General features: G+C 31.7%; 1 protein-coding gene across 1 annotated transcript; it reads right to left on the reverse strand.

Moving 5' to 3' along the window:
• Nucleotides 1-8,393: 8,393 nt before the first annotated feature.
• Nucleotides 8,394-12,476, reverse strand: LOC139863857 (uncharacterized). The gene is made up of 7 exons (XM_071852459.1): nt 12,432-12,476; nt 11,526-11,545; nt 10,999-11,127; nt 10,773-10,875; nt 9,773-9,922; nt 9,160-9,229; nt 8,394-8,893 (listed from the first exon to the last, which is right to left on the reverse strand). Exons 1-7 carry the CDS (start codon nt 12,474-12,476, stop codon nt 8,592-8,594), a joined length of 819 nt encoding a protein of 272 aa, XP_071708560.1. The 3' UTR covers nt 8,394-8,591.
• Between the last annotated feature and the right edge of the window lie 638 nt (nt 12,477-13,114).

Here is a 13,114-nt window from a genome sequence, read left to right on the forward strand (position 1 = left end):
TATATAATATATTTAATTTATATAATTATTTAAATATAATATTATATTTACGTGCATAGTTAACTTGTATATTTCTCGGGTATTACCTACCCGTTAAAATTTTCACAAGTAATATTTGTACAAGAGCATTTTTATTACAGTCTTTATGAAAATATATACATGCATATTTTCTGCAGATGTAACATAGATTTAATGAGTTAATATTAAATTAAACTCATTTGATTTACGTTGGAATTATAATTGAGTAATCCCTAAAACTTTAGAAATTACGTAACCTTTGCTGAGTATTTCTTCCATTTGAATGAAATTATGAATTAATACTTCATTATTAATCTATTGGTATTTCTTCGGTGAATGATGTTGGTGTTCGTGGAATTCTTGTGATCTTCGCAAGGCACGATTGATGTTTTCTAGAAAGTTTCAAGTACATCGAAAATGAAAGTGTAAAATTAAACATGTATTTAAATAATACACTTGATTTATTTTGAAGTGAAATCTATTGAGTTGAAGCAAAGATTATGGTTGACAATTGTTAAGTCGTTAACGATGGATGTACATTATAGCATATCAGTAACATGAATTAACCGAGTAGCACTTACCAGTTGAGATTCACACGTAATAGCTTAGTACGAAAAGATTTATTATGGTTTCAGAATTTATATATATAAAATATACATATAAATTCTTCAGAGGGAATGAGTTAATACTTCATAACTCATTGATACAATATACTCATTGTTGATTCATGATGATGTCCGCGGTGATTATAGAGCTGGCGGAGCTTGTGATGTTATAAGTGCTGCTGGTGCTGACGATGCTGACGGTACTGTTGGTGCTGCTTGAATAACAAGTCCAGCTTGTAAATCGCACACCATTCCTGTCAGGGTTTCATTTCATCATTTCTATTCGCCCACTCATCTGATTTATAATTAGAACTAGAATAAATAATCTCTAAAACTTTTAGAAACTACATATTCTCTGTAGAATATTTCTTTGATGAAGTTATGAATCAATACTTCATCGTTTGTTGTTGTTGGTATTCCTTGGTATCTTCAGGGCGTATGACGTTGATGCTCGTGGGACAGATTGTGAAGTTGAGATTTGCGATGCGGTTGTTGTTGGTGGTGGTAATGGTACTGTTGGTGTTGTTTTCGATGGTACTGTTGATGCTGGTGGTGCTTGTGATGCCTGCATGTTGTGCATCATATTCTTCAAAGCCACTACTCGAGCGCGAAGCTCGTGGACTTCTTCTATTACTCCGGAATGATTGGCGGTTTGAATAAGGGGATGAATAAGGTTTAGAATAGTAGATATTATGTAATCGTTGCGAGCTATTCTGGAAATGAGGGTGAAAATGGTGTTTCGGACTGGTTTGCCGGTAACTGCTTCAGGTTCATCGCCAAGAGGTGAATTCGGTTGGTTGAAAAGATTACCTTCTTCTTATCTCCTTTGATTAAGTCGAATACGAACCCATCCCCAATTCATCCAGAATTGATGATGGCTGATTGGTTGATCCATTCCGGTTACACTCTTTCAGAGCTCGAGTGGAAATCCATATCGAAATCCGAGGAACTTGAACCGGTTGCAGAATTCATCTTGTACGATCAAGGAAATGAATTTTGAAATGAATTAGATTATAGGACTTAGTTTGGTATTATTCAATACATAATTTACATATGTGTATATAATACCAAAGTCCCATAAATTACGGAGGAATTTTTGGAAGCTGTCAGGCAAAGTTTATAGTAACAGATACGCTGAGATACGAATTTATCTATACACTATCTATGCAATGAATGCAGTAAGACGTGTCTAGACTAGAAATGATAAGCAGGTAATTTCCAACATGACATGATAAGCAAAACTTTTGACATGCAGACACGGTCGAAGTCCAGACTCACTAATGCATCTTAACATCTATCAGTTAGACACACTAAGGCAAGACCTGGTTCGCTAAGACCACCGCTCTGATACCAACTGAAAGGACCCGTTCATATCAATTATAAACGTTTCATATTAATTGGTTTCATTGCGAGTTATTGACCTCTATATGATACGTTTTGTAAACATTGCATTCATTTTTAAAAGGCAAACTTTCATTTCAACGAAAGTTAACAGGTATACATACCATTTCAAAATACATCCACTCTATACCAATGATATAAATACGTTTTCCCAAATGCTAAATGACTAATCTGTCATTTATTTAATAACAATCTTTATGAACTCGTATGACTTGAATGCAACATCTTTTGAAATATGCCATGAATGACTCCAAGTAATATCTTTAAAATGAGCAAATGCACAGCGGAAGATTTCTTTCATACCTGAGAATAAACATGCTTAAAAATGTCAACCAAAAGGTTGGTGAGTTCATTAGTTTATCATAATCAATCATTTCCATAATTTTAATAGACCACAAGATTTTCATTTATTCATTACACATAACCTGTGTATAAAAAACATTCATATGGTGAACACCTGGTAACCAACATTAACAAGATGCATATAGAATATCCTCAAAACAGAATCCTCTCGTCTGTAATAATAACTCGAAGTACTAAAGCATTCCATTTTCCAGAATGGGGGTGTTAGTGCCCGTAGATCTACCTTTAGGATTCGCGTCAATTAGGGGCCAGTTCCCTAATTCTTAGGCTACCAAGCTAAAAGGGCGATATTCGGTCTAATAATCCAACCATAGAATGTAGTTTTGAGTACTTGTGTCTATTTCGTCAAACATTTATAAAAGCAGCGCATGTATTCTCAGTCCCAAAAATATTTTGCAAAAGCATTAAAAAAGGGGGCAAATGAAACTCACGATACAGTATTTCGTAGCAATTATGCATATGACGATACTGGACAAGTGCAGGGTTGGCCTCGGATTCACGAACCTATATCATTTATATCTATATTAAAAACATATAACAAGTTAGTATATACTAATATTATTAAGATACTTGTTATATCTAATGAATTATATGTTTTTTTAATAATTAATGATTTTTTATATATTCTACGTATTTTAACTAATGATATCTATTTTTGTAGTGCATTTATTTATAGTAATATTTATTGAAATAGTTTAACAATATTATCATTCTTTATAATATATTAGAAGAATATATTTTTATATTTTACTTGATATAATTTGTGTATAGCTTAAATAATATCATTTTAAATGATAAAAATATAGTAATATGTAATATTAATATAGTTGTATTATATGTAGTAATTATATTTTTTATGTATTTAATATTTATTTGATAAAATAATAATAATGAATGTAGAGTTGTATTATTTTGTAATAATAATAATAATAATAATCATATTAGTAATGATAATAATTATATTCGCTAATGATAATAATAATTTTGATAATACTGATAATCATTTTATTTGTTATAATATTAATATCATAATAATATTAATGATAATAATAATAATAAGTTGTATTATTTTATAATAATGATACCTATAATAATTTTAATAACTTTAGTAATAATGATAATACTAATAACAATATTGATAGTAATATTAGTAATAATATTAATGTCGTTAATAACTAATAATAATATTAGTAATTTTTAATAAAAATGATAACTTTAATACTAATAAAAATTTTACTATAACAATATTTTTTTAATAATAATGATAGTTTTAATAAAATGATAATTAATAATAATGATAATTTCAATGATAATAAAATGATATTTAATAATAATAATACAAATTTTAATAATAAATAATAATAATTCTAATAAAAATGATAATTTTTATTTAATCATGACTTAATTATAATTATATTCATAATTATATAATTATTGTATCTTAATCATAAACGTACTTATAATTATACTTCTCGGTTGTAATTATCTTAACTAGATTCATGATCATAACCATAATCTTAATCATCTTATTATAACCTTAATTATTTTTAATATCGTAATCATAATCATAATCATAATCATATCAATAATGATAATGATAATAATAATACTAATAATATCAATAATATTATTAAATAATGAAAATGGAATCGTCACTCACGTATCAATATTGCGATTCAATATTGCAGGAAAGGTACGCAGAAGTAACAAGACGGATAGACACTAGGTTAACCCATGATTCACGAACCATACCCACAAACATTACCCATAACCTCTATAGCTATAACCCATAATTTTCTTATCTTTAACCCTTTTCGAAAACACATTTTGAAATCACTCGAACGTACCCCCGTCGTATATTTTATGTGGTAATACTAATAATAATAATAATAATAATAATAATAATAATAATAATAATAATAATAATAATAATAATAATAATAATAATAATAATAATAATAATAATAATAATAATAATAATAATATGATTAATAATAATAATAATAATATAAATATATTTATATGTCTCGAGAGATAGATAGATGAAAATGGAACCAGAAATCGTTCGTTTTATACAAGTTTATCACACCTACCCCCCATGCGATCGCATGGGGTTTATGTCTTGAAACCATGTGATCGCATGGTGATCGAATCCCAGACACATACAACTTCGCGATCGCGAGGTGTTTGTGTGTATAAGCTCTGAGATCGCGGAGCAGCCTCCTCCAGCTCACTCTCAATTATCTCATGGATGTCGACAGTTTTTATTATATTTTATATAATATATTTAATTTATATAATTATTTAAATATTATATTATATTTACGTGCATTGTTAACTTGTAATTTTAGTTCCAATGACTTGTACGTTGACGCTCGACTTAAGTCCCGGCTCCGGTTTTTCGAACGACGTTTCGTATGCTTAGAAAAGTTGTACTTTACGTTACGCCACAAGTACCTTTATCACTAATTAGACTCAATTCACCAATAAACTATATTACCCAAAATATAACTTATACATTTGAGTGTTTTGGTCATTTGCTTCTATAAATCATCGTCTCGTTATCTATTAAAGTATATTAATAATATTGGAACGTTTTATATCTAAATTACGTTCTTTAAACGAAACATTTTAATAATCAAAATTCTATTATATCGAAAACGATTTCTTACATTAAATATTATGATAGTTAAATAATTAAATTATCAAGAGTCACGAGGAAATTATTGTAAAGCATGCTTTGAAAATTAAGCAGGAATCTCCACTAACTTTTGACTAATTCTCGTAAATTGACACTTTGTTCTCTCTTGTAGATTTATCATCTATTCCAAATATTGTTAAAAAGGAGGATTTCTCAAATCAACTTGGACCTCACAACAGAGACCCATAACCATATCATAATATTTATGGGAGTTATAAATACTAAAATATCTACTAAATCAATCATTGGTATTATCTTCCAATTCCGAAGATAACTATATTAAACATATATTGAGACAAATACGTTTAATGTAAAGTATTATACATTTAATACTTTGTTAACGTTTTCAAGTTATATATATATATATATATATATATATATATATATATATATATATATATATATATATATATATAGGGGCAGGTTCAAATGAGAATCACAAAAAGGGCGAGAACTGCGAGAACTTCTTAATTTCATAGTTTTTATGTATTTAAATGCAACAAATTACATGCACGTGTTAATTAATTCTCATATCACTGACAAATATACGTTGATTACCATAAATTACATGTTAAATTGTTAATTATATGAAGTGTTCACATGTTACACAAACAAATATGCACATGTGAACGAGAATCTATATATTTGATTATATAGGTAAAATATAAGTTTTTTCAAACTATTTTATGTTCATGCTTACTCTCCATCAACATTTATGGGTGATTCAATCTACTCACATGTGAAAATGTTCGTGAATTAAAAGTTCTCGCAGTTCTCACCCTTTTTGTGGTTCTCGTTTGAACTTTTGACTATATATATATATATATATATATATATATATATATATATATATATATATATATATATATATATATATATATATATATATATATATATACACACATAATTGTTCGTGAATCGTTGGGAATAGTCGAAGGGTAACTGAATACATAAACACAGTTTCAAAATTTGTGAGACTCGACATTACAGACTTTGCTTATCGTGTCGAAATCATATAAGATTAAGTTTAAATTTGATCGAAAATTTCCGGATCGTCACAAAATGGAAGTCTAAAGTGGTTAGTTTTTACAATAATATTGTAACTTGTTACCAAAAAAGGGATAAACAGAAGTTGACATCACTTATTCGCGATTGGAAATGGTATCGAAAGAAAAAGACTACTGTGAATTTTGACACATTAGTGGTGGAATTTCCTGTCATGGTTGAGAAGATAAAAACAAAGAAGAGATTTTGAAAGGAAACAGAGCCATTAAGAGCCTTGAATCTGTCAAAGACTAATAATCTATTCAATCACAAGTGAGGAATGTTGAGAATATCAGTCCATTGAACAATGGATGTGATGATTTGATAACTTGTGAAACAGTTCTAGGGGACGAGATAAATCACGACTTATAATTCGGTCAAAGTAGATAGCATGTGAGCTAAATATAAGAATGGGGTTGAATGCATATGGTTATGCAACGAGACATCTGACTTGTGAAATGTTCCGAAGAAGTTAAGTTTGTTGACGGATTTTAGCTTGGAATTTAGTCTAGTTGCTTGGAAGTCATTACAATTGAGATTCTTAAGGACAAGAATCATTCCAAGAAGGGTGGATTGTCATGGGCTTAAAGTAGATAGCATGTGTGTGGCACGTGACCTTAACAGAATTAACAAAGTTAGAGTTATAAGTACTAGACTATATCATTGTAATACTTAGCTATAGCTATTGATTTGTATTGTGTGAAAACACTATTCTCACTCTTATTCTTGTAATCTTTATATTGTAACAACAATTTCATCTTAATTGTGATTTCAATCTTTTGTAATCAATTTCAAGGCTTGATTCTTTTGCTAAAGCTTTCAGGTTGATTACTTAGGGCTTCTTCGATCTATATAGATTCAGGAAGTTCATAACAAGGTTTAGGTTGACGCTCTGTTACCGAGTTTTTAATAAAGAGAAATAAAGTTTAGAGAATAAGAAAGAAAAGCACCAATAGTATTGATGCGATGAGTCTAGCATCAAGCCGGCTTCATAAAGTTCGACATAATTTTATGAATGTCATTTTTATGAATGTTGAGAAGAATTGTGTACATTTTACCGCCTTCATACTTTACTTTTACTTTTATGAGATTGAGTTTCGTTGTTATTATTGTTATTGTTGTTCCAATATCGTCTGAAGAGAAACCATCCGGATTTGAAGCTTTATCACAATCACAATCCCACATTGTTACAAATTTTAACTATAACTTACATTGATCATGGAGAGTGGGGGCAAAAACCAGCATTAGACATCGGAAACATCAGGTGGACTCATCTCCAATATCGTTTAAGCTCCCCAGTTCATTGGATTGTCCGCGTGCCTGCACTTCGTTTTGGTGTTTCTCTCAACGTTGATCTCTGGCTTCTTCTGAGGAAGGAACGTCGTAAAATACCTTTTATCATGTTCATTTCTTTTCAGAAACGTCGTAAAAATACCTTTTATCTTGTTTATTTCTCATGAACGTCGTAAAGTTATTCATTCCTACTATACGAACGGAAAATTTTATAATACATACAAGCAATTGAGATTACGTATGCTCAATCCTTTTATTCCGCACTTGTTATTTTCCAAACATTGCTTTTAAGCATTGTAATCTTGATTGAACTGATTCATTGTTAACTGATCACTATTGGGACTCAAAAAATATTATTACAGATTACGAGACCGAGCATAGTGGTTAGGCCAAACTGATTAGCTCAATTAATGGAATGGTGTTGGGACACAGATCCAACCAAAGAATCATCATTGTGTTTTTGCTATCAGCTGCTTCAGGTCATTAATTCCGGCATGAAAGATAGCATTACGGAGATCATGTGAAAGAAGAAAATATGTACATCAAGACAAGTATAAGTATACGTACGTTCCAATGGTTAAGATGATCAAATGAAACCGTACAAACAATGGAAGTTGAAATCATAAGATGTTTAGCGCAAATAGAAGTATGCATTGTGAATTTGTTGTTTCCCAGTTCTTGTGTGATGCGTCTTAGTAATAAATTCTCATGATGAAAAACGTCTTGCAGCAACTTGACCGAGTATTTGAGAAAAAAACACTGAAAGACGTCCAACGTTTATATAGAAAACATGCAAAAAAAATTACTCTCTTTTCCGGGAAATCAGGTATGCTCATAACATCGATTGCATTAATTGACCTAGGAATTATTATCCAGTAGCGTGAAAGGGCAATGCACGCAAGGTGATACACTACAATTGCACTTATCGTCACACAAGTTGCTTTTTTGAAACAAAATTTTATGAAAGCATTATTTTATTTTAAAAGTTAAACAATAGTGATACAAAAGTCTCTAACAAGCCGGATATCTCCAACATCTAGTTCACAGAAGGTTTAGTTCAACATGTCTACCAGTTCACCGAATTACAGAATGAAATAAAAACCGTATGCAAACTCACAAATCCACTCTCACAACATAATTAAAGATCAACACCAGAAAAAGATAACCTAGCGACGACCATAGTGCCTTTCAGGACTCCTATATGGAGGAGAATACGGAGGAGACCTTCTTCGTTCCCTTCTTGACCTGCCACCGTAATAAGGTGGTGAGCGTCTAGGTGGCGGAGGCGAGTAATCACGCCCACCACCTCTATATGGTGGTGGGGACCGCCTTGGAGGTGGAGAATAATGACGACCACCTCCACCTCTATATGGTGGCGGGGACCGCCTTGGAGACCTCCGGTATCCATAGTCATCACGGCCAGACCCACCACGATACCTACCTCCACCTCCTCTGTCACCACGATAGCCTGCAAATGACCAAACAATTCCATCAATATGAAACCAATGTGAGGTGTCAAATTAGACCCATTAACTTATACATCGGTCAAACTGGGATATGGTTTAAGCTGTACCAGGTCAAAGAATGTAAATCAAAATGTTGGTAATTTTGAAAAGGGCAAACACCTCCAAAGTCAACCAAAATATGGTATTTCGATTCACATGGCTTTCCAAATCATTTTATTTTAAAAATCAGATTATAGTTGGTTAAGAGAAATAGAAAAGAAAAACTCACTGTTGTCTCTAGCGTTTTTCAGGCCTAGATAATGACCAGGTGTAGGAGTCCTGGGACGTTTCCTTCGTGACTGAAATAAACAACCTCAAGTAAAAGTGCTTTCACCAGAGAGAGAAATCTTAAAAGTACATAAACATTATTAACAATGCATAGTAATCACAAAACAAAAAACTAATAAAAAAAGAAGAAGAAAACTGACTCTATGTTCATAAGAAACATGAAAAATGGCTTAGAAGAAAGAACAAAAAAAGGAAAGAAAAAAAATGCATGTGGCTAGTACCCATCAGCAATTAAAGCTTGACTAGATGTTGACAATGAACGTTGATTAGTTGAATAAATTAGCTTTTGCTGTTGATAATGACCGTTGATTAGTTGATAGTTGGGATGTTTCATGTATGCCAGGGTTGTATATAAGTTGAGCAATAAGCTTGGTATAATTAGTTGATCAGATGATGCATGTGAAATGATTGGTGCTGTTTTAGCTGGCCATTGATCAAGCTGTTATATAGTTGCATTGATGGATTCATCAACTTTGATTGCTGCCAACATAACTAATCCAATATAAGGCAAATTGTATAAAATATTACTTGCTACAAAAGCCAGTGTAACTTACCTTCTCAACAGTTATTTGGCGATGTTCAAGAACCGACTGATTAAGATGTTTTACGCAGCGATTGGCATCTTCAGTAGTGTCCATTGTTATAAAAGCAAATCCACGAGAGATGCGCGAACGAGGCTCCACAACCAGAAAACAACTAGCCACCTAAATAGATAGCGTAGTCGTTCGTCATTTAAGTTTGTACATACAAATATAGGGTATTATAGGGTAAAAGAAGGATAGCAAATCATTTTGAACCGGAGCTTAAAGAACATAAAGTTAGGTGTTGTTTGTTTTTCAATATGCAGATCTTATTATGTCTGCGGGCGACATTTTTATTGCAGACTGTTTGTTGTTTGTTTTTTCGAAGACATAAAATAAAATAATGTCTTAATCTGTCTGCAAAAACGCAGACTTAGAAATATGCTTCTAAGTGTTGCAAAACACAAATAAGTTATTTTGCAGACATAAATACAAACAATCTTCACTATTCAGACCTTTAGTCCACATCTTCTATATAGACATGGTCCATAGTTCTTCACACAAAAAACATAAGACCTATATTAAGACCCATATGTACAACCTTAAAACAGCAAATTCATAAGACCCATATGTACAACCTGAGTTGTTATAAAAACTGTGCATGATATTAACGCATATATGAAACATAGCACTGGTGGGGCGAGTTGAGTTGGTTTGCTAGTAAGCAAGACAATTGAGGATTGAGGAAACAAAGCTTTCAGTAGAAATTGTCGTCAATTAGTCAAAATTAGAGCTTACATAATGAATTGACACCATTATTTCGCCTATCTGCTAAATGAGAAATGAACATAGAATTTTGACCAAGAAACATATACGCTTGAATGTGTAGCAATGTAAAGCATCTTTTTATTAGATATTTGAATATTGGAAATATGACAGAATCGACCTATCACTGTATTCCCTACAATACATGAATTACCAAATATTTGAGCATTTAGTTAACCAAAAATCAGTTTTAATAAGATCAACCAACCTTCCCCTCCTTTGAAAAATGCTCTTCGAGCTGCTCCTGTGTAACACGTGTAGATAGACCGGTTACATATAGTGTATTTCCAGGGTTTACAACCTCTTCCTCCCTGACAAGGTTCATAAAAATGGTATCAACATCAAAAAAAATCCATCGCACGGCAAAAGCAGTCAAAGCTAAAATCTCAAATAAGCTGAAAATAAGGTATCCTGATACAAAGCTCAAAACCTACCTTCCACGACTTCTGGACCTTGATCTAGACACAGGCCTACCTCTTGGTGGCCTTGACAAGGATCTCGATCTAGATCGAGACCTGGACCTCATCATCGGTGCTTCATAGGGAGGAGGAGACTCTGAATACCTGCATACATTAAAGACAGATATTAATCAAATGAGTATTTTATTTCCCTTTTTCCAAGATAAAAAATGAACTTTGGTCATTATTATGTAATTCAAATTCAAATTAAAACTATTTAATAATACTAATAATATGCTGTCCCTTAACACGATCCTGAAAGTTCAATCAATACTCAGTATCTAGCCTATTTTCACTTGAAATATCCCCACCAATTATCAATGTATTCGATGAGTGACAACAATTTGGTCTAAAAAACAATTCAGCTTTACCCTACATGATAAAATAGTAATCAAAGCAGTAATCGATAAATCGTAAAACCTAGAAGCTAAAAGTGTTATGAAACAAGCATGAATTGATGAAAAATAATGTAAAAAAATCGAATTTGAGGATTTAGGGTTTACCTTCGTCGAGGAGAATCATCCTGCAAATAATAGAAATAGAGATACACGCTTTAAAAGGTGTGACACAACCATATTATATTTTTTATGTATAATTAAAAGCATAATAAACAAATGATAGGAGCTTATAAATGAATAAGAGCTCACCATTTTTTGCAGAGAAGAACCCAAGATCGCGAATTTTGAATTTTACTCTAGGGTTTTTGGACGCTAGAAAAAAGGGTAATTAATGTAGGTGAAAGAGGGGGGGGGGGGGGGGGGTGGTTTGCGCTTGCTAATTTTGTATTAACGTCCCTAAGGTTTAGTTAAAATACATCTACATACCTCGTATTATCCTATTAGACAAACAGGCCCTCATTCAAAATTTATGTCATGATTTCTTGTTTTTTACTTTTTTATCAAACGACAAGAGAAAATAAGTGGAAATGATGATAAACGAAACAGGTCCTTCGGGTGTGTTTGATCGACGAGCTTATGCTAGGTTATGAAAACTTATAGAAGATTGAACTTATTATTTTAATAAATTTCAAAGCATAAGTTTTAATTTGGCATTATACTAAAATGTAGAGCTTATAAAAAAAACGCCCTAGAAATATAAATTCTTGAAAATAGCTCTATAAAAATGTAAGGCTTATGTATGGTTGGAAAACTAAACCCGAAACATAAAAACTGGGTCTGTTGGGTTTAAAAATTAGGGTCCAATGGGCCTCAAAATATCAGAGAAAATAAATATAGAGGGTCCAAAAGAGATCATAAAATATGACCAAAAATTTACAGGGGTCCAGTGGGTTTTAAAAACGGGTCCAATCTGGTCTATACAATTGCAATTCAAATCTTCATAAATCCAGATCAAACACAAAGTGGTCAGATCGTTCGTGATTCCAGAAAACTCGTCATGAAGACATGAACCCTAAGTAGCGTAAATCCCAAATCGCCAATATCTTCTCTCGTCATAAACCCTAAATCGCGTAATCAGATGTATATTTCCATCCCCAAATTGTCAAATTTAAAGTCTTGATTCCAGATCTGTATCCATCGCAACTCGTCATAAACCCTAAATCAACTCCTGGTTTGTATTCAAAGGAAAAAGGTGAAGTTTTTCTGATCCTTCCACTAATTGTACTGTTACTTCCAGGTTATTTTTAATTTTTATTGATTTTTATTTTTAACCCTAGCTAGCATGCGACTATGATTTCGCACTTGTTTTTTATTTTAATTTTTTCATTTAAAAACTCGTCTCATGCACTCATTATAGCAGAATTCGTTTGTAGAATTGACTAAAATTGTGGTGTTTTTGTCATTGTTTCAGTATAAGATTCTGTTTTAGTATAAGATTCTGTTTCAGTATAGTTGATTCTGTTTTAGTATAAGATTGTGATGTATTGAAAAGTTCATTCGTTTGTAGAATTAACTAAAATTATAATAATTATTGGATGTTAAACTAGCATCTGTTGGGTGGGGGGGGGGTGCGCTTGCTAATTTTGTATTAACGTCCCTAAGGTTTAGTTAAAATACATCTACATACCTCGTATTATCCTATTAGACAAACAGGCCCTCATTCAAAATTTATGTCATGATTTCTTGTTTTTTAC

Source organism: Rutidosis leptorrhynchoides, chromosome 8 (genome assembly GCF_046630445.1).
Source record: "Rutidosis leptorrhynchoides isolate AG116_Rl617_1_P2 chromosome 8, CSIRO_AGI_Rlap_v1, whole genome shotgun sequence".
NCBI classification, from domain to species: domain Eukaryota; kingdom Viridiplantae; phylum Streptophyta; class Magnoliopsida; order Asterales; family Asteraceae; genus Rutidosis; species Rutidosis leptorrhynchoides.